The 23058-nt window shown below is 41.2% G+C and overlaps 1 protein-coding gene across 2 annotated transcripts in view; it reads right to left on the bottom strand.

Annotated features, from left to right (window-relative positions):
- Positions 1 to 20470, bottom strand: part of LOC110492752 (metabotropic glutamate receptor 8) — a 241073-nt gene extending 220603 nt beyond the window's left edge. For both annotated transcript variants that reach the window (XM_021567226.2, XM_036951948.1), the window contains exons 1-2: positions 20116 to 20470; positions 12145 to 13003 (exon numbers count right to left, since the gene is read on the bottom strand). In XM_021567226.2, coding sequence (XP_021422901.1) covers positions 12145 to 12678 — 534 coding nt within the window. In that variant the 5' untranslated portion in view covers positions 12679 to 13003; positions 20116 to 20470. The remainder of the gene's footprint in view (positions 1 to 12144; positions 13004 to 20115) is intronic.
- Between the last annotated feature and the right edge of the window lie 2588 nt (positions 20471 to 23058).

Below are 23058 nucleotides of genomic sequence, written 5' to 3'. Positions count from 1 at the left end.
CCATTCCATCCTAACGGAAACTCAGAGGGTTTTTCATTTTTCTTGGAATAGAAATACCATAATATTAATCAATTTAATTAAGCAACATTTCTTAAAATCAGTATACATATACTATGTTCTTACAAAAAAAGGTTTGAAATTGTCTAGTACAGCCACTATTGAAGGCTATCAAATGCTTCTCAAAGATCCCCTCTGGTGGTCAAACTAGCACTAACTTGTATTTATGGTACCAGTGGTTCACACTTTACTGCCCCTCAGCCATAAGACGTTTTGAGTAGCTTGGATGAATAAGGTGCCCAGAGTAAACTGCCTGCTACTCAGGCCTGAAGCTAAGATATGCATATTATTAGTATAGTTGAATAGAAAACACTCTGAAGTTTCTAAAACTGTTTGAATGATGTCTGTGAGTATAACAGAACTCATATGGCAGGCAAAAACCTGAGAAAAAAATCCAACCAGGAAGTGGGAAATCTGAAGTTTGTAGGTTTTCATGTCTTTGCCTATCCAATATACAGTGTAAAATTGTGTCCGATTGCAATTCCTAAGGCTTCCACTAGATGTCAACAGTATTCAAAGCCTTGTTTCAGGCTTCTACTGTGAAGGGGGAGAGAATAAGAGCTGTTTGAGTCAGGTGTCTGGCAGAATGCCATGAGCTCAGTCTCGCGCGTGGCCGTGAGCACGAGCTTTGTTCATTTTCCTTTCTAAAGACAAAGGAATTGTCCGGTTGGAGTATTATTGAAGATTTATGATAAAAACATCCTAAAGATTGATTCTATACATCGTTTGACATGTTTCTACGAACTGTCATGGAACTGTCGTCTGAACTAAGTGCCTGCGCCTTGTGAATATGGATTTGTGAACTAAACTTGTGAACAAAAGGGAGGTATTTGGACATAAATTATGGAATTTATCAAACAAAACAAACATTTATTGTGGAACTGGGATTCCTGGGAGTGCATTCCGATGAAGATCATCAAAGGTAAGTGAATATTTATAATGCTATTTCTGTCTTCTGTTGACTCCACAACATGGCGGGTATCTGTATGGCTTGTTTTGGTCTCTGAGCACTGTACTCAGATTATTGCATGGTGTGCTTTTTAAGTAAAGCTTTTTTGAAATCTGACACAGCGGTTGCATTAATGAGAATTCCATGTATAACACTTGTATTTTCAGCAACATTTATGATGAGTATTTCTGTAAATTGATGTGGCACTACAAAATCAACGGATGTTTTAGAAGCAAAACATTACTGAACATATCGCGCTAATATAAACTGAGATTTTTGGATATAAATATGAACTTTATCGAACAAAACATACATGTATTGTGCAACATGAAGTCCTATGAGTGTCATCTGATGAAGATCATCAAATGTCTCTATCATAATCTTGATGTGATTGACCTGACTGAAACATGGTCTGATGAATTTACTGTGTTAAATGAGACCTCACCTCCTGGTTACACTAGTGACCATATCCCCCGTGCATCCCGCAAAGGCAGAGGTGTTGCTAACATTTACGATAGCAAATTTCAAATTACAATTTTTTTTTTATGTTTTTGTCTTTTGAGCTTCTAGTTATGAAATCTATGCAGCCTACTCAATCACATTTTATAGCTACTGTTTACAGGCCTCCTGGGCCATATACAGCATTCCTCATTGAGTTCCCTGAATTCCTATCGGACCTTGTAGTCATAGCAGATAATATTCTCATTTTTGGTGACTTTAATATTCACATGGAAAAGTCCACAGACCCACTCTAAAAGGCTTTCGGAGCCATCATCGACTCAAGTGGGTTTTGTCCAACATGTCTCTGGACCTACTCACTGTCACAGTCATACTCTGGACCTAGTTTTGTCCCATGGGATAAATGTTGTGGATCTTAATGTCTTTCCTCATAATCCTGGACTATCGGACCACCATTTTATTACGTTTGAAATTGCAACAAATAATCTGCTCAGACCCCAACCAAGGAGCATCAAAAGTCGTGCTATTAATCCACAGACAACACAAATATTCCTTGATGTCCTTCCAGACTCCCTCTGCCTACCCAAGGACGTCAGAGGACAAAAATCAGTTAACCACCTAACTGAGGAACTCAATTTAACCTTGTGCAATACCCTAGATGCAGTTGCACCCCTAAAAACTAAAAACATTTATCATAAGAAACTAGCTCCCTGGTATACAGAAAATACCCGAGCTCTGAAGCAAGCTTCCAGAAAATTGGAACGAAATGGCGCCACACCAAAATGGGAGTCTTCCAACTAGCTTGGAAAGACAGTACCGTGCAGTATCGAAGAGCCCTTACTGATGCTCGATCATCCTATTTTTCCAACTTAATTGAGGAAAATAAGAACAATCCTAAATTTATTTTTGATACTGTCGCAAAGCTAACTAAAAAGCAGCATTCCCCAAGTGAGGATGGCTTTCACTTCAGCAGTGATAAATTCATGAACTTCTTTGAGGAAAAGATCATGGTTATTAGAAAGCAAATTACGGACTCCTCTTTAAATCTGTGTATTCCTTCAAAGCTCAGTTGTCCTGCACAACTCTGCCAGGACCTAGGATCAAGAGAGACACTCAAGTGCTTTAGTACTATATCTCTTGACACAACGATGGAAATAATCATGGCCTCTAAACCATCAAGCTGCATACTGGACCCTATTCCAACTAAACTACTGAAAGAGCTGCTTTCTGTGCTTGGCCCTCCTATGTTGAACATAATAAATGGCTCTCTATCCACCGGATGCGTACCAAACTCACTAAAAGTGGCAGTAATAAAGCCTTTCTTGAAAAAGCCAAACCTTGACCCAGAAAATATTTTAAAACTATCGGCCTATTTCGAATCTTCCATTCCTCTCAAAATGTTTACAAAAGACTGTTGCGCAGCAACTCCCTGCCTTTCTGAAGACAAACAATGTATACGAAATGCTTCAGTCTGGTTTTAGACCCCATCATAGCACTGAGACTGCACTTGTGAAAGTGGTAAATTACCTTTTTAATGGCATCAGACTGAGGCTCTGCATTTGTCCTCGTGCTCCTAGACCTTAGTGCTGCTTTTGATACCATCGATCACCACATTCTTTTGGAGAGATTGGAAACCCAAATTGGTCTACACGGACAAGTTATAGCCTGGTTTAGATATTATATCAGAAATATATCAGTTCGTCTATGTGAATGGTTAGTCCTCTGTGAATGGTTCGTCCTCTGTAAATGTTGGTGTTCCTCAAGGTTCTGTTTTAGGACCACTATTGTTTTCACTATTATTTTACCTCTTGGTGATGTCATTCGAAAATATAATGTTAACTTTCACTGCTATGTGGATGACACACAGCTGTACGTTTCAATGAAACATGGTGAAGCCCAAAAATTGCCCTCGCTAGAAGCCTGTGTTTCAGACATAAGGAAGTTTACTGCTAACCTTACTGCTAACCTACAAAGCATTACATGGGCTTGCTCCTACCTATCTCTCTGATTTGGTCCTGCCGTACATCCTTATATGTACGCTACGGTCACAAGACGCAGGCCTCCTAATTGTCCCTAGAATTTCTAAGCAAACAGCTGGAGGCAGGGCTTTCTCCTATGGAGCTCCATTATTATGGAATGGTCTGCCTACCCATGTGAGAGATGCAAACTCGGGCTCTCAACCTTTAAGTCTTTACTGAAGACTCATCTCTTCAGTGGGTAATATGATTGAGTGTAGTCTGGCCCAGGAGTTTGAAGGTGAACGGAAATGCTCTGGAGCAACGAACCGCCCTGGCTGTCTCTGCCTGGCCAGTTCCCCTCTTTCCACTGGGGTTCTCTGCCTCTAACCCTATTACAGGGGCTGAGTCACTGGCTTACTGGTGCTCTTTCATGCCGTCCCTAGAAGGGGTGCGTCACTTGAGTGGGTTGAGTCACTGATGTGATCTCCCCCCCCCCCCCTCCCCTTGGGTTGTGCCGTGGCGGAGATCTTTGTGGGCTATACTCGGCCTTGTCTCAGGAAGGTAAGTTGGTGGTTGAATGTATCCCTTTAGTGGTGTGGGGGCTGTGCTTTGGCAAAGTGGATGGGGTTATATCCTTCCTGTTTGGCCCTGTCCGGGGGTATCATCGGATGGGGCCACAGTGTCTCCTGACCCCTCCTGTCTCAGCCTCCAGTATTTATGCTGCAGTAGTTTGTGTCGGGGGGCTAGGGTCAGTTTGTTATATCTGGAGTACTTCTCCTGTCTTATCTGGTGTCCTGTGTGAATTTAAGTATGCTCTCTAATTCTCTCTCTTTCTCTCTCTCGGAGGACCTGAGTACTAGGACCATGCCTCAGGACTACCTGGCATGATGACTCCTTGCTGTCCCCAGTCCACCTGGCCATGCTGCTGCTCCAGTTTCAACTGTTCTGCCTGCGGCTATGGAATCCTGACCTGTTCCCTGGACGTGCTACCTGTCACAGACCTGCTGTTTTCAACTCTCTAGAGACAGCAGGAGTGGTAGAGATACTTTTAATGATCGGCTATGAAAAGCCGACTGACATTTACTCCTGAGGTGCTGACTTGCTGCACCCTCGACAACTACTGTGATTATTATTATTTGACCATGCTGAACATTTGAACATCTTGGCCATGTTCTGTTATAATCTCCACCCAGCACAGCCAGAAGAGGACTGGCCATCCCTCATAGCCTGGTTCCTCTCTAGGTTTCTTCCTAGGTTTTGGCCTTGCTAGGGAGTTTTTCCTAGCCACCGTGCTTCTACACCTGCATTGCTTGCTGTTTGGGGTTTTAGGCTGGGTTTCTGTACAGCACTTTGAGATATCAGCTGATGTACGAAGGGCTATATAAATACATTTGATTTGATCAAAGGTTAGTAGTTCATTTTATCTCTATTTCTGCTTTTTGTGACTCCTCTCTTTGGCTGGAAAAATGGCTGTGTTTTTCTGTGACTAGGTGTTGACCTAACATAATCATATGGTGTGCTTTTGCTGTAAAGCCTTTTTGAAATCGGACACTGTGGTGGGATTAACAACAAGTTTATCTTTAAAATGGTTGTATGTTTGAGGAATTTTAATTATGAGATTTCTGTTGTTTGAATTTGGCACCCTGCATTTTCACTGGCTGTTGTCAAATCGATCCCGTTAACGGGATTTCAGCCGTAAGAAGTTAAATAACGTGCCATAGAATTCTGTGGCACCATGCAATCTGTGCTGCAGTACGCTGCAACTTTTAAAGGACGAACCACTGTAGTTTTGATGTCTTCACTATTATTCTACAATGTAGAAAATAGTAAAAATAAAGAAAAACCCTTGAATGAGTAGGTGTTCTAAAACCTTTGACCGGTAGTGTATGCTTATACACGCAAATATATGTATAATCTCCATTTGTACCCTCTTCCCAGACAAGCCCTTCCCCCTCCTAAGTCTAGGATGTACAATGAATCTCTATGGCTAGGCAGGTGGTGTTACCGGAACCTTTGGTACTCCTCCACACATCTCCCGGTCTTCTTTACGGTCAGGAGAGGCTTTGAGACTAGGGAGTATACATTCTGGCAGCTTGCCTCAGTCCCTTGTTAATTTTCCGGATACACAAAGGGCTATTTGAGAATAAGTGACCCATTCATACTCAAGTGATATATTGACGCAAAAAATATTGAGAGAAAATAATGATATATAACAGTGAAGCTATAACATACTGAGAGACGAATAATGATATAAAAATATGATATAAGACCACGTCATAGGGCAGTAGTTTACAATCTATTAAATCTAACACATGCCTCCGATCTCACCCTTACGAAAACCTTCTGTCTCAGAGACAGGCCCTCTTTGTTATATGATTATAAACATACTAAAACATGCTCAAGTCCATAGCCTCGGGGGGTAGGGGTGCAGCACCCACTCAATTTTTTTAAATTAAATTAAAATTGAAATATTTTTTTCGCAAAAGTAGTGCACTGGGACTTTATTACTATTAGCGGACCAATACAGATGTCTGTAACAAAAACATTATTTCAGCATCTCCACTTTGGCAGAAAAGATAGTTGTATAATCAACCTTTTCATGCGTGAGTTCCAAATATCTCTAAGTCACCCCAGTGTGAGTTGTTTTATGCACGTGATGTCAGAATGCACTCACTGCTTCAAAACGTGATTGACACAACAGGACAGTTAACCCGCGCTGCCTTCTAATTATCTAAAGGCTATGTTTCAACTTGTAATTTTGAAATGATTTTCTAACAACATTTCTTTTCGAACAACCGTTTGAATTGATGAGTGTTCCACCTCCTAATTAATTCACATAGAAGTAGCCCATTTCATTGTTGCGGACAATTTATGTTTGAGGCTTTAAAACTTCTTAGGGCCGCAATCCCGTTAACGGGATGATATGACAACAGCCAGTGAAAGTGCAGGGCGCCAAATTCAAAACAACAAATCTCATAATTCAAATTCCTCAAACATACATGTATCTATCTATAATTCCACCACAGTGTCCGATTTCAAATAGGCTTTACAGCGAAAGCACCACAAACAATTTTGTTAGGTCACCACCAAGCCAAAGAAAAATGCTGCCATTTTTCAAGCCAAAGAGAGGAGTCACAAAAAGCACAAATAGAGATAAAAATTAATCACTAACCTTTGATGATCTTCATCAGATGACACTCTTAGGACTTCATGTTACACAATAAAGCTATGTTTTGTTCGATAAAGTTCATATTTATACAAAAAATCGTAGTTTATATTGGCGCGTTACGTTCACTAGTTCCAAAAACATCCAGTGATTTTGCAGAGCCACATCGATTCAACAGAAATACTCGTCATAAATGTAGATGATAATACAAGTTATACACATGGAATTATAGATTTCCCTCTCCTTAATGCAACCGCTGTGTCAGATTTTTTTTAAAAGCAAACCATGCAATAATCTGAGATGGCGCTCAGAAAATAAGTAAAATTTTCCGCCATGTTGGAGTCAAAAGAAACCAGAAATCATATTATAAATATTCCCTTACCTTTGATGATCTTCATCAGAATGCACTCCCAGGAATCCTAGTTCCACAATAAATGCTTGATTTGTTCGATAATGTCCATTATTTATGTCCAAGTAGCTACTTTTGTTAGCACGTTAGCACGTTAGGTACACATATCACATAAACGCTAGTGCAGGTCCCGCATAACTTCGGACAAAAACTTCAAAAAGTTATATTACAGGTCGAAGAAATATTTCAACTAAGTATAGAATTAATCTTTAGGGTGTTGTTATCATAAATCTTCATTCAAGTTCCAACCGGAGAATTCCCTTGTGTCTAGAGAAGCAATGGAACGCAGGTCGATATCATGTGTAATGCATGTTACCAGGTAATGGCTCTCTGCCAGTAACCTGACTCATTCAGCTCTTATTCGGGCCCACAACACAGTAGAAGCCTCATTCAAGTTTCTAAAGACGGGTGACATCTATTGGAAGCCATATCCCACTGTAAATTCAATAGGGCCTGGGTTGAAAATCGACCAACCTCAGATTTCTCACCTCCTGTTTGGATTTCTTCTCAGGTTTTCGCCTGCCATATGAGTTCTGTTATACTCACAGACATCATTCAAACAGTTTTAGAAACGTCAGAGTGTTTTCTATCCAATACTACTAATAATATGCATATATTAGCAACTGAAACTGAGGAGCAGGCCGTTTACTCTGGGCACCTTTCATCCAAGCTACTCAATACTGCCCCAGCAGCCATAAGAAGTTAATGAGCCGGACAAACTTCTCTTTTCGATCAAGTATGCAGACATTTCTGCAGTCTTGCACTAACTTTTCCCCTGTGGCATATTATCTGGCTGGCGCTTGCATTGCCGTCATTGTTGTTTTACTTTCAAATAATAACTTTGGACATGTGTACGTTCCTATCAAAGTAAGTGCTTTATTTTCTGTATATCGTGTTGTCGTTTCTATTCATATAGTATGTATGTATGAAGCATAATGTATTTACAGTTTTATTCACATGTTTTTAAGTTCTGGTGACAAATAATGCATTCTGAAATTTGCATCGATTTTAATGGACACCTGTGTGTAAAATACGTTTTTGAAGGTTGTACTGATTATGATGAGCTAAAGCTAAGCTTTTTGCAAGCTATGTCTTGCGCCATGTTTGTTGACATAATACAATGCATTCTGGGTGTCACATAAATGTCTGTCAGACCAAAGATGTTAGAGGTGACGGAACAGTCCAAACTCATCTTGCCTCTTCTTATTATCTTTGGTTGACGCGAAAAAACAAACATGGTGTCACGCACAAACTACCCATCGTCGGATTACTTTCGATTTTTAGAAAGTGATTTACTCAATTAATTCGATCAATGGTGAGCTCACCTGTGATGTGATGAGTTGTAAATAGTAATTGCTATTATCTAAGTTATATTGTGGTTTCTGTCAGCTGAGAGTTAGCTAAATATGACTGCTTGTGTTAGGTCCATCTTTCCTCAGTTAGCTTAAGAACTAATATAGCCTACATTTTCAGGTTTGGATGATTGCGTTACGCTGTCGCTACTTCTGTGAATGTCTGAACATTGCATCCAAAAATAAACTGGTCACATTCAAGATATAACTTTGTAAGGACTGTATTTGTGAAAAATGTTCCTGTGAAAAAACAGTGTCACCAGCTCAAACGCTGACTGTTGCGTCAATCGAAACTGGACGGTCTAAATAAGCGTTCTAATCACACAGGTTTGAGCGTTACGTTGCAAGGACCACTGTAGAATGATCACACCAGTTTGTTGGTACGTGTCAAATCGTTAAGAAGTGTACCTTGCAAGATTCAACAATTGGAATTGTAAGAAGATGTTGCCCTGTCCCTTTCTCTGTGATTGTCATTAATCGGAATCCAGAAAGAACAAAACCCTGTCCCAGCTGTGCCCTGGACACCATATGTGAATTGATTGCCCCCCATCTATCTTCAGAGCTCATGCTGCTAGGTGGCCTAAACTGGGACATGCTTAACACCCCGGTCATCCTACAATCTAAGCTTGATGCCCTCAATCTCACACAAATTATCAATGAACCCACCAGGTACAACCCCAAATCCGTAAACACGGGCACCCTCATACATTTCATTCTAACCAACTTGCCCTCCAAACACACCTCTGCTGTTTTCAACCAAGATGTCAGCGATCACTGCCTCATTGCCTGCATCTGTAATGGGTCTGCGGTCAAATGACCACCCCTCATCGCGATCAAACGACCACCCCTCATCACTGTCAAAAGCTCCCTAAAACACTTCAGCGAGCAGGCCTTTCAAATCGGTATCCTGGAAGGATATTGATCTCATCCCGTCAGTAGAGGATGCCTGGTTATTCTTTAAAAGTGCCTTCCTCACCATCTTAAATAAACATGCCCCATTCAAAAAATGTAGAACAGGAACAGATATAACCCTTGGTTCTCTCCAGACCTGACTGCACTTGACCAGCACAAAAACATCCTGTGGCGTTCTAGCTTTTCAAACAGAAATGTGCATCCTGTAGCACAAACTCAAAAAAGTTCTGGGACACTGTAAAGTCCATGTAGAATAAGAGCACCTCCTCCCAGCTGCCCACTGCACTGAAGCTAGGAAACACTCTCCACCGATAAATCCACTATAATTGAGAATTTCAATAAGCATTTCTCTACGGCTGGCCATGCTTTCCACCTGGCTACCCCTACCCCGATCAACAGCCCTCCACCCGCCACAGCAAATTGCCCAAGCCTCTGCCATTTCTCCTTCACTCAAATCTAGATAGCTGATGTTCTGAAAGAGCTGCAAAAACTGGACCCCTACAAATCAGCTGGGCTAGACAATCTGGACCCTCTCTTTCTAAAGTTATCTGCCGAAATTGTTGCAACCCCTATTACTAGCCTACTGTAAGTTGCTTTGTATAAGAGGGTCTACTAAAATGGAAAAGGAATGAATAAACCATATCAGAATTCACATAGAAATAAGTTGTATTTCAAGAACCTGGAAAACAATCGCAGCATCCCCATCCCCAAACTACTTCTCGTGGCTAACACTAGTCAGTTTCTAACACTGTTGTCCCAAAATCTAATTACAGCAAATTACACGAATACAGTGCATAGTAATACTGAATATGTGTAAATTATGGATGATCAAATCCATATGGTTTTGTACACTTTGGATGGGAATTAATGGATTTCGGGACTCTATAGGGAGCCATTTCGAACTTTAAACATGGTTTTATCCTGCACAGACTGGTTGTGACTTAATTGAGGAAACCCAGTTTGGAATGACAGGTCAATGGGATCGCCCCGAGGTCTACATCCATTTAAACTGCAACTACATCACCACTAACCCCAATTGTTAAAGGTTGGGATTGGGTGAAAGAGAAAGCTGATCACGGAACAGCACTTAGGGGAAAACAATTCAGAGTTCCTCTTGTCTTGGGGATGAAGCTGTGCATATCCACTCCATTACTAAGATTGTAATTGGGCCAGCCCCTCAGCACATGGATCGATAGTGACGAAAGCACAGTCTGTTTATGGGAGTCAATCACAGGTGACTGGTTGCTCCTTAATTGGGAAGGACGGGCTCATAGTAATGGCTGGAAAGGAATAAATGGAATTGTATCAAACATCAAACGCATCTCTTCCACTCCACTCCAGCCATTCTTATGAGACATCCTCCTCCCCTCAGCAGCCTCCTGTGGAGTCAATGGAGTGTAAAATCAGAGCTTTTGTGTCCAGGATGTAACGTATCCTTCACCAGACATTGATATGTTGTTTTTTTCTGAGACTTGCATTGTCACGGGGAGGTGTCAAATGGAGGGGGGTGGGTGTGGGGAGATCTGAACTACGAACTGTGAGAAATAATTTAATTGTGTTCAAAACAATGGGTTGTAGTTCATAATGTACTGCACCTAGCAGATAGTTTACATTTACCACTTTGTTAGGGCAGCACCTATCAGCCTGTCAGGCCCTTCCTCTCCCTTGTTCTGACCTCTGATGCGACCTGCTATTCCATCAGTATTTAATTCACAGTCAAGACATTGCTCATGCCGCTGCTTTAGGCTGGAGATTCAACCTGTCGGGTCATTCTCCACTTTCACCTTTTCTCCTCAAGCAGATCACTGAATATTTATACTCTCCTCCATGTTGGGTAAGTAATATCTGTGCTGACCATGAAAATGATAATGGCAGTATTAGATTAATGCAACATATCAATGCAGGTCTATCACATTTCCCACATTGTATTTTTAGATCCAGAGCAGTTGCTTTCTGTATTACAAAGAAGGGAGACAAAGGATGCTGTTTTGAGAGCAATATGCTGCAATATCACGATCAAGGTCAATTAAATCACAAACACTGGGCATGGTATATGTTTCCTTTTGGACAGTTCACTTAGTTAGCCCAGACAAAATAATGGGACTAATGCATAGCTATTGAGAACAATACACCTTGTCAGGCTGACACTACATATTCCAACAACTATGTGCTAAAGTACATCTCATTCACTTCTCTCTGGGAACCAAAACTCCATACCGTAGTCAGTCATTTCACATCACTGGTTTGACCTTTTCGTGTGTCTACCACTGGTCAGCTGCTGACATCAGACCTGATTAGCATGCAAGAACTGTTATAAGCTATCATTGATAGTTTACAGCCCTCTGGGGTTAGAAGTAAAACCTATTGTAGTAACGCTGACTATATTCTAATGGGGTATCGGGTAACTGAGTTTAATCTGCTTCAATAGCGAACATGCCAAGCACACAGAACAAACGTCTCAATGCCAGAGCAATATTGTCAACCCATAACCTTGCTAATACCCATTGGCAACAGGACAGGATGATGATGGTTGTGTCTAGAAAATCTCTCGATTTTTAACAAAGGCCCAGCCACTAGCTTGAGAGAGGAAAATAGTTATCTAAATAAAGGCCGTTGCATAATGTTTTTATGACGACACCCCACCAAGCCTATGGAAGACCCATCTGCATTCTAATGTCCAAGACAGCGGAACAAAGCCTGCTACGCTAACCAACCGAACCTTGAAGGGATGACTCGTCATAAATCTTTGACCTTTTCACAGACTTCAGAGTAGACTAGACCTTAGCCTGAGTCAAACCTAAGCTTAAATAATATTGAGAACAAGGACTATGGGAAAAAATAAACACAATCCCATTTTCAAATAGCGGAAACAGAATCCTCACCTTGAAGAGCCGCAGGATGTTGGCCACCATGATGGACACCGAGCTAGCCGCTGCCCCTATGACCCCCACCACCTTATCCGGCTTGGCAAAGATGGGTGCGTCCCCGTTGGCGCAGCGCACGTCTGAGCCATCCCTCTCGATGAGTGCCTGAACGAAGGTCAGTGACTGCTCCAGGGCATAGGTGTCTCTGGAACACGTGTCCAGGATGCGCGCCCCCAGGGTCACGTTCGGTAGCAGCTCTGGGTCCTTGTTGATCAGGTCAATGGCAAACAGCATGGCCTCCAGCCTATGAATGCCCTTCTCTTTCTTCAGCTCCCCGCAGGGCACTCCTCTCTCGCCACGGGAGTGCACAGGGAATAGGCCACCCAGCATGATGTCACCGTCCAGCCGGATAGAATGGGCGTACTCCTGCAGAGGCAGCTGCGGGTCCGAGACCTTCTGAGTGGCAGAGACCAACAGCCAGTAGCATTTGGTAGTCAGTAGGAAGAGGAAGCAATAACGGGAGAGGGAGGGGTGTTTGGACTCCCTGGCCATGGTGGTAGCAGTGCGGGTGAGTGGGATAGTGGGTCAGGGGAGGGATGGTGTAGCACTGGAAGATCGGAGCAGCAGGCAGCTGGTGGGTGGTGGTGGGTGCACAGGGTGGGGCGTACCATGGGTGCCCCTCTCTAAATCAGGGTAGGGTTAGGGATGATTACCTCTTGGTTTCAAAGAGCTGATGATGCATGTTCCTGGCATCACTGGGAAGGGGGTGCAGTTTGAGTGATATAAGGGAGCTGGAGAGAAGAGAGGCTGAGTTTCTCACACTGGCTGGACAGTGTTGATCTCTCTGCAATCCTTGGCATCACATGCTCAAAAGACCCTGTTTGTGATGTGAGACAAAGGGAAATACAATTAATCTGTTACACAATGTAGAGTTGAGCTCTCTATTAGACACAGGCACATAAGTCATTAAACATATACAGAGAGGTCCGGAATTACTGGATCCCTTGATAAAGAAGACTGTATGAAATAAATAAGTACAGAGGTATATTGTATGCAAAGAAAATGCAACAATTGTATTATCTTATAATAATGCAATTGTCCAGAGAAAGATTGTTCAGTACTCCAGCACCCTCCCCTTGCAAGATATCGCCACTGAGCCTGTTTCTAAAATGTTTTATGAGATTGGAGAACACATTGGGAGGGACCTTAGACCATTCCTCCATACAAAATATTTCTCAATCCTTGATATCCTTAAACTGAGTTTATGGACTGCCCTCTTTATTTCAAACCACATGTTTTTAATAAGGTTCCAGTCCGGAGACCACTGCAAAATGTGGATTTTTCTTTGAGGATTTAAATGTGTGCTTGGGGATATTATCTTGCTTGAAGATCCACTTGCGGCCAAGACTCCTGGCATAGGCAACCAGGTTTTTGGCTAGAATATTCTAGTACTCGGTAAAGTTCATGATGCCATTGACCTTAACAAGGGCCCCAGGACCAGTGGAAGAAAAATACCCCATAATATCAAGATCCACAACCATATTTTACAGTATGGATTAGGTATTTTCTGCATGAGCACTGTTCTTTCTAAGACCAAACCCACGTATCATATGACCATAACACCGGTTCCAATCCAAGTGTCAATGCCGTTTAGCAAATTCCAGGCGGTGCTATGGTCAGATGACCTGAAAATAGAGCTCTTTGGCCCAGACACCAATGGTGGATTACTTGTTAAACAAAATCTCTATCTCTGAGCAATTGTATCAGTATAAAACAATTTTAAAAATTGGAACATAGCTCAGTATTTATTTTATAGTGTTTTTACTCATCTGTATCAAGGGATCCAATAATTCCTGACCCCGCTCTATAAGAAAGGCATACGACCACACGCAAAGTCCCATATGCTGTTTCTCCTCGCTCTTTCTCAAAATACATACACTATATATATACACAAAAGTATGTAGACACACCTTCAATATATATTTACACAAAAGTATGTGGACACCCCTTCAAATTAGTGGATTTGGCTATTTCAGCCACACCTATTGCTGACAGGTCTATAAAATTGAGCACACAGCCATGCAATCTCCATAGGAAAAGATTGGCAGTAGAATGGCCTTCCTGAAGAGCTCAGTGACGTTCAACGTGGCACTGACATAGGAGGCCACCTTTCCAACAAGTCCGTTCGTCAAATTTCTGCTCTGCTAGAGCTGCCCCGGTCAACTGTAAGTACTGTTATTGTGAAGTGGAAAAGTCTAGGAGCAATAACAGCCCAACCACAAAGTGGTAGGCCACATAAGCTCACAGAGTGGGACTACCGAGTGCTGAAGCATGTAGCGGGTAAACATTGTCTGTCCTCAGTTGCAACACTCACTACAGAGTTCCAAACTGTATCTGGAAGCAATGTCAGCACAATAACTGTTTTCAGGAGCTTCATGAAATTGGTTTCCATGGCCGAGCAGCCGCACACAAGCCTAAGATCACCATGTGCAATGCCAAGTGTCGGCGGGAGTGGTGTAAAGCAGTGGAAATTAGTTCTCTGAAGTGATGAATCACACTTCACCATCTGGCATTCCGATGGACAAATCTGGGTTTGGTGGATGCCAGGAGAACGCTACCTGCCCCAAAGCTTAGCACCAACTGTAAAGTTTGGTGGAGGAGGAATAATGGTTGGGGCTGTTTTTCATGGTTTGGGCTAGGCCCTTTAGTTCATTCTAAAGCATCATGTGCTTCCAACTTAGTGGGAACAGTTTGGGGAAAGCCCTTCCCTGTTTCAGCATGACAATGCCCCCGTGCACAAAGCGAGGACCATACAGAAATGGTTTGTCGAGATCAGTGTAGAATAACTTGACTGGCCTGCACAGAGCCCTGACCTCAACCCCATCTAACACCTTTGGGAGGAATTGGAACGCCGACTGAGATCCAGGCCTAATCGCCCAACATCAGTGCCCGACCTCATTAATGTTTGTGGCTGAATAGAAGCAAGTTCCCGCAGCAATGTTCCAAAATCTAGTGGAACACCTTCCCAGAAGAGTGGAGGCTGTTATAGCAGCAAAGGAGGGACCAACTCCATATTAATGCCCATGATTTTGGAATGAGATGTTAGACAAGAAGGTGTCCACAAACTTTTGGTCATGTGGTGTATGTGCACACGACAAACTAAAGGCATCAAATTCAAATCTGGACCTCGAAGTCCGTTCTAATGCTTTTTTCATTCTTCCCCTCTAATCAGGGACTGTTTTAGACCTGGGACACCAAGTGGATACAATGAATTATTAGGTAGAATAGAAAACCAGCAGTATGCCAGACCTCCAGGGAAGGATTTTAATACCTCTGCACATAAGCATGCATCCATGCACAGGCACACACACACACACATACACACACACAAAGGGGCAGACACAACAAACATCCACATGACACAGCAAGGAATCTCCCCTTGAAAACTGTGAACTCTTCAAACATACGCACATCTGCAAAAACTCTGTCTACAAAGCTGAGACTGTGCTTGATAAAAACATCAAAGAAGTGTATTATCATGTAGTAAGCTATTGCATTTGCAATGACTCTTATCCTTACCCTGATGTGAATTTAAATTGCTGTGATGTTTTTTACATAATCCATAGATATGTGTTTTACATAATCCATAGATATACAGTAAGCTACATAAGAATCGACACAGCAACATACCCTACAGCCTTACAGATATATTGCCGCACAATAGCATCGATTACAATGACAGAAACAGTGTGTGTGCGCACGCTGGCTGCTAGCCTGTAAAATGAAAACATGCCCGTCCTTTCTTCCGGAACTGAGAGGTTGGCGTACTGTCTTTTCTTTCACTGTTGCCTACATAAAAACTCATTATCCACACTTATTTACGACAAATATTTTCTCTTTAGAGTGCCCCTCGTGATTACAGAATCATACAAATGTTGCACCTGATCAATGGAGGCTTCATGTGCACATTACAATTGTGTGACATAGCTGTCAGACAGCTCCGGCCCTCTAATCTAATCGTTCTTACCTTTTAACCAGATACTGATTGCTACCTGGGAAAACAGTGTGTGCCCTCCCCAGGCAGTCACTCTCATCCCAAAGAGTAACATGGCAGTGAGAGAAAAATGTGCAAGATGTGCATTGTGCACTCCTACATTGGTCTAAATACTTGTTTTTATTTTTACAAAATATCAAATGTACAAAATACCAAACAATAACGTTTGTTACAGTTATAAAACAATTGATCTATAACTCTTTAAAAGAACCCATTACTGCACAAATGAAGCATGTCGATAACAACCATATGTAGCATAGCATGAGTAGGCCTAAGAATGCATGCACCTGTGCTGCACGTTCCCTTCTGTGGTGAACGACGCAAAATGATTAACCACCTCCAAAACTCCAGATGTGCATGAGAACATTTCCATCATAAACGGTTGAGTTGTTCTAGCCTCACAAAAGGCTATTGTTCTATGCTAGTAGCCGACTAATTTATGATGAATATTCTGACTGAGTATTGAGAACATGTGATACATATCTTGATCTAGAACTTTTGAACGTAATGAGGAAATGTTGATTTTCGCCTAAATAATACCCAAAAGTTGTAAAAAATCATGAGCAACAATAACTAGTAATGCTGCATAGTTCTACTGTAAAAATACAATTATATAAATTGCTGACATGTACTCACTTTTGAGGACACAAGATCAAGTGCATAGTAGAAATATTATTAAAATATTGTTTTCCTATTCAACAAAAGTGTGGTAAGTGACTGAAATGCTTTCTGGGGTAAAGGACAAATGCTTTCCAAATATAGTAACAATCAAATTATAAACAATTTACTATAATATTTCACCTTTATTATAACTGTAAAATAAATATGATCATATTTAGTGACAGTACAAATTTGACCCCATTTCATTTAACTGATGACAGAGCATTTTCTGCCAAGTCTCCTCTGAGTGACACAAAGAGAACATTTGAATGTCTGCAGACTCATTTCAAGTTCAGCTTTCCTTATAAAGTGATTTTGTCCCTGTTTGACCAAGAGACAGTGGTCATGTTTCAATGCTACAACATTACATTTAAAATCTGGCTGAATAATCAATAATTGGATTGGTTAGACTGTCCCCTTTAATATGCTATCTCCAAGGCTGGGCTCCGTCCTTCAGAGGGAGATGAAATCTATTCTTTGTCTGGAAAGGGAGTGACGTGTCACATTTTCTGGCCTATGCAAATGTGGGGGTAAAACCCTTCAAGTCAGCTCCACTGACAGAGTGGTAGCAGAAAGCAGACAGATGGGGCTTGCTGGCACTATAAGGCACTGCAATGTTTACAGAGCTCTTTGTACACCAAAAGGTCAGTCGGAACCGGTCCAGAACCACTCAAAGTCCTAAATAGGGGACTTAACATCTAAGAGGTTGGCATGGCAGGCAATATAACAGTGGTACTCATTGCTCGGCCAGTAGGCCGCATTTGTGGCTCACAGCGATTTTATTTTTTTCATAATACATAACAATGATACAATTTCAATTCAATGTGTTTAATGTAGGCCTGAATCACTTCATTTAATGTATCTATTGTTCCCTGGACGGCAGATAGATGGCAGTATAGCGCTGCTGTTGAACAGAAACGCCGAAATAGAACGTTTGCAGAAATAGAACGCAACTGCTCAGCTACAGCGACCAATACATATCAGTTTGCTACTAGCTAATTTTGCAGACTGGTAGACATGGATCGATTTATTGTAAAAAAGGAACATAAATCTACTGACAATGAAAATGAGGGGGAAGAGTTGGAAAACAACTTGACAGCTATGAACGAACAACCACTGGAGAACCAGGAAAATCAGGAAGATGGCGGCTGGGAAATGCAGCTAGCTAACGTGGCTCCGGTGGTTAAGAGAAGGATACGGTCGATTCAAGAAGAACACAGAAAGCTCCAAGAGAAATGGACAGACAAGTAATTTTTAGAACGCATAATGGGACTAGCCCATTTTGTTTTAATTGCCAGAAGGCAGTCAATTGTTTTAAACAAGCAAATTTAGAGCAACGTTTCCAGTCACACCATGCCCACTTTGACAAAACATATCCAACTCAAAGGACAGCTCAAAGGACAACAACAAATGATGGACAGATCTAACATTGTTGCAGAGAAAACGACAGAAGCAACATATAAGATTGCTTGGATACTCGCAAGAAACAAGAAGGCATTCACAGATGCAGAGATTGTCAAATAATGTTTTTTTGTCCTCAGCGGAAATATTTTATGCTGATTTCACAAACAAGGAAACTATTTTAAAGAAAATGAATTAAAGGACTGCAACTCTCAGACTCGACCACAACAAGACGCATAGAAGACATCGGCGAGGACATCGCTAAGCAACTGATTACTGACATATTGTGGCGCCGTGTTTTAGTATTGCGCTTGACGAAAGCACTGATGTAAGTGACATTGCCCAATTATGTGTTCCCTCAAAACAAGTCGTTCAGAGAGGAAATGTTATGTTTACTACCCTTCAGGGACAAACACGAGGAGAGGATATTCTGAAAGCCCTTGTTACATTTTTTGCTGATAATAATATTGACTGGTCAAATCTGGTAACTGTGTGCACTGACAGCACCCCAAACATGTGAGGGAAGGAGAAGGTACTCAACAATGAACATTGTGAAACAAAAACAGAGAAACAGACATACCAATGCACACCTGGATTGCCTCACAAGGATAGCAACAACAGATTATACATTTTGAATGAATTCAATCAAGGAGCAGAAGGGACATTTTTGCTCATCCAACTACCGAGGTAACCCTTAATATGGGTCTTATACATGTGATGTAGCCTATTTGATGTGTGTATGTATATTTTTGTGATGTGCTGTACATCAAATCAATTGCATGTGCTATTTTGCTATGAATCTGCTCTCAATTGATAATTGATAATATTTGAAGAAAAAGTACAATAAATTAAACATCTGTGCGGCCCTCTGAATGATTGTCTCAACCCAAAGTGCCCCCCTTACAAAAATGTGAGTAACACTGCTATATACCAACAGGCTTATTTGTAGACTACCGTAATGACATGCAGCATCAACCCATAACCCAGCGAGTCCATTACGGTTTCTTCAACCCAACAATTGGGACCCACTCATCAACTACAATATCTAAGTACAGAGCATATATTATCTTTAAATGACTACACACATAAAGCAACAACTTGGCAACTGCCAGTCAAAATGTTAAAAGGCTTTGACTTGAAGATTTGACCCACAGGTGACGATTAAGCAGCCTCCTCTCACTTTGATTCAACACACTGGTTGAATCAACAGCAACATTTTGTCTCAGCCTCATGGCAAAAGGTGTAGAATAGCATGAGATTAGCTATAAAAGTCAAATTTTTCTATTTTCCCATGGAATTGTTTTTAGAATTGATTGCACACTGCAGTGCCCCCCCCCCCCCCCCCCCCCATTTTCAAAATAAAAAAAATTACACTTGTGATGAAGGTGCAATATGATCAATGAGCATGATGATTGAAAGGTGAGAATGTCACTCTGGGATTGTTTTATCAGATAGTATATTCAGTGGTTTGCATTGTACATTTCTTAACTTTTACTCTCTCTCCCTTTCGATCGATTTGGACTCTGTTGATGATGACAGAAATGCGCTGGAAACATGCATAACGACACAAAATTAACATGCATTTTTTTTGCATCAGTGTTTCCTTCAATGGGGCCACTTTTTTGACCATGTTTTTGAGTATCTACCAGAAAGACATATCACAAGCATACCCTGTGTTAACAGGTCAAAATGTGACTTTGGGTGAATGACTGTAAACGTGAGTGTCGAAAACTGATATTCTCAATTTCAAGTCTGTAGGCTATCGCTAAAGTAGAGGATAAAAACAAAAAAATCGAAACACATTAAAAAAAATAACATGATTCATATCGCAGAATAAATAGTTATTAGAAATTCAACAATTAAGTAGGACTTACCTGCGGGTTACTCAGATCAGGTCCTTCGCGCTCTCACTGCCACACCAATGCGGCGCAAGCTTGTGCTCATAGTGCTGAAAAAACACCATAGGAAGCCCGAGCGCGTTTCTTGTCTCGTGGAATCACCCAGTACTCCCACACGACGGTGATTGGTTTTCCAACTCTGTGCTACCTAATGCTTCTCTGATGTTTGTTAGTTGTTGCTGTACATACTGAGCAGTTTATTTCAATTGACTGTTTCAAATCACCATAACCCATGACCACACATGAAAACGTGTGCAGGGACTATTTAGGACGAATTCATATAATTCATGCTCAGAGTGTTTGCCTAGCCCAAAGAGTGCATGGTGGCATGTTCCTTCCCTCAAGACATGCATAGCCAGGCTGGTCTCATACACTATACGTAACATAGTCAACATAAATAGGTAAATATTATTATGATATGTTATGTTTGGTTTGGTTACATAAGACAGATGGTTACTTAAGGAAAAAATGAAAGTGGGATGGTTGGTTGGGTTGTATGGGTTGGCGTACAACACAAAGTATAGCAACCGAGAGGATGAGGGTTTGAATCTCATCATGGACAACTTTAGCTTTTTAGCTATTTTGAAACTACTTAGCATGTTAGTTAATTAACCCTTCCCCTAACCTTAACCCCTTTAGCTAACCCTTCCCCTAAACCCAATCATTTTAGTTAACCCTTCCTCTAACCCTAACTCTTTAACCTAACTCATAAACTTAAACCTAACCTTAACCCCAAGCCTAGCTAACGTTAGCCAGCTAGCCACCTAGCTAGAATTTGTACACATCATACATTTCATATTCATAACATATTGCACAAAACTTTCACATTTGTAACATATAATACGAATTTTAATGCATAATATATCAGAAGAAATGGGTGGTGGACATCCACAAATCAATACATACCATATGAAACGTAACAGAACCACAAATATCTCGGTTTACGTACATAATAATACAACATTCTCTGACACCAGGTTGCAGCCAGCATCCGATTTTATTTGGTGTGTTACAATTTCAAACTGGCAATTGTACGGCACTGATAGCCTACTGTGGGTTGGACATGCCACACCATGACAGCCTACATAAAGACGATGTAGCCTGGGCTAGTCTTATCTGTAGTTTTCAAAGGACATTACTTTCAAAGACTACAGGCTAGAATATTATAAACTATCTCAAAGATGCTTGCGAATTATACCAGGGAGGTAATACGATCATTCAACATTAGTTCGGAAATACTAAGAGAAAACAGAACCATATTTCTTACTCACACTCTTAGAGACAAACTGACATGTATTTGTATAAGTAGGATAAAATGCCTACGGATCTCATCAAGCAATATTCCCAGTGGGAAAACATTTGCACAGTGGATGTTGAAACGGGAGTTTTCGTTGACGACACCGTTAGGAAATGCAGTCCCATTGCGCCATCGTGTGCGTGTAAAATAGTCTAGTCAAGTGTAGCAGAGCTTGTCTGGGTAAAATATCAACGCAAACCCAACACCTGAAGTAGAAAGATAAGGCCATATCCTGATTATTGTACGGTTATACAGTAGGCCAAGGTCTGTAGTTATTATATAAGGAATACAATGCGTTGCACTGACAGTGAATGTAGCTGGCTTGCGCATGTGCCTTGAGGAAACAGGCCTGGATGCAGGCAGACAATAATTCTATATATTTTTTTCTGGACTGCCTGCTTCCTATTTCGAAAACTGTCTGTGTACATTTTACGAGAAATAATTACTGCCATTTGTATTTGCTGTGCATTACAGGTCAAATAGGCCACATTGATGAAAGTAAAAATGTGAATGGTCTCAACCCACTGGGCAAAAACTCATTGAATCAATGTTGATTCCACGACATTTCAGCAAAAGAAAGTATATATCCCAGCTAAGAATGATCGGCCCACTAGCGTTTCTTGAGCGGCAGGCCGCTATGCTAGGTGGAGGTCTTACCTTCAGTGGAGGAACTTCGGCATGTCGAAATGCAGACCAATGTGTGCGACCCTCTGTAACACCTTCTCATGAATTGAATAAGTACTGCTACTATTGCTGAAAACAATACATATATATTTAAATATAAACCACACGGATTTGACAAGAATTGAACTGTACCATTCAGCTTTGTCTGGTTCAACATTTTGTAATCATAATGCAATTTCAATGATATAGCAAGTTCCACTACTTTTGTGTGTTCTTACAAGTAGATAGCTTGCATACTTTCACTTTTAAGTAACCTATTCAGTAATCTTGGGCATTGTGGAGGAGAGTTTTGGTGAATATAGAACAAAAATGACAGGAAATGCATCTTTATTTCACAACAATACACAAATTAAGATATGGTATTAGGTATAGGTTAACAATACTACATCCAACCAGTCTTGATTTCTTGCATGACTCTGTTGAGGAAATGCAGCAGCAATAAACTTTTTTTTTGAGACTTAAAGTCCAAATCTCTGCCATTACATGTGGCGCACAAGCAATGGCCTTTGTCAGAAATGCAAAAGGTACATACTACTATGGCTGTCAAAAGGGAGCCTACTACCTGAATCGTATTACCTTCCCAGAAATAACAGCTCCTCTGAGGTCCAACCACAACACTTTTGATGATTTGACTGATGACTCTCATTTCATTGGGACAACACCTTTGGGATCATTGTCAATTGGTTTGGTGACACCGTTTCCTCTTGACTACATGCACCTGGTATGTTTGGGAGTTACACGGAATCTGATAACTCTATGGCAGAAAGGGCCACTGAAAACCTGTTTAGGTCCAGCTGTTGTCAGAAATGTATCTTCACAGTTGACTGACCTAAGACCTCACACTCCACCAGAAATCAACAGAAAACCCAGATCACTGAATGAGTCTGGCCGTTGGAAGGCAACGGAGTTTGGTACATTTCTCTTGTACACTGGGCCTG

The sequence above is a fragment of the Oncorhynchus mykiss genome, chromosome 2 (assembly GCF_013265735.2).
Source record: "Oncorhynchus mykiss isolate Arlee chromosome 2, USDA_OmykA_1.1, whole genome shotgun sequence".
Lineage (NCBI taxonomy): Eukaryota > Metazoa > Chordata > Actinopteri > Salmoniformes > Salmonidae > Oncorhynchus > Oncorhynchus mykiss.
Note: the sequence above shows the minus strand (reverse complement) of the source record. Positions and strands in the feature narration are given on the sequence as shown.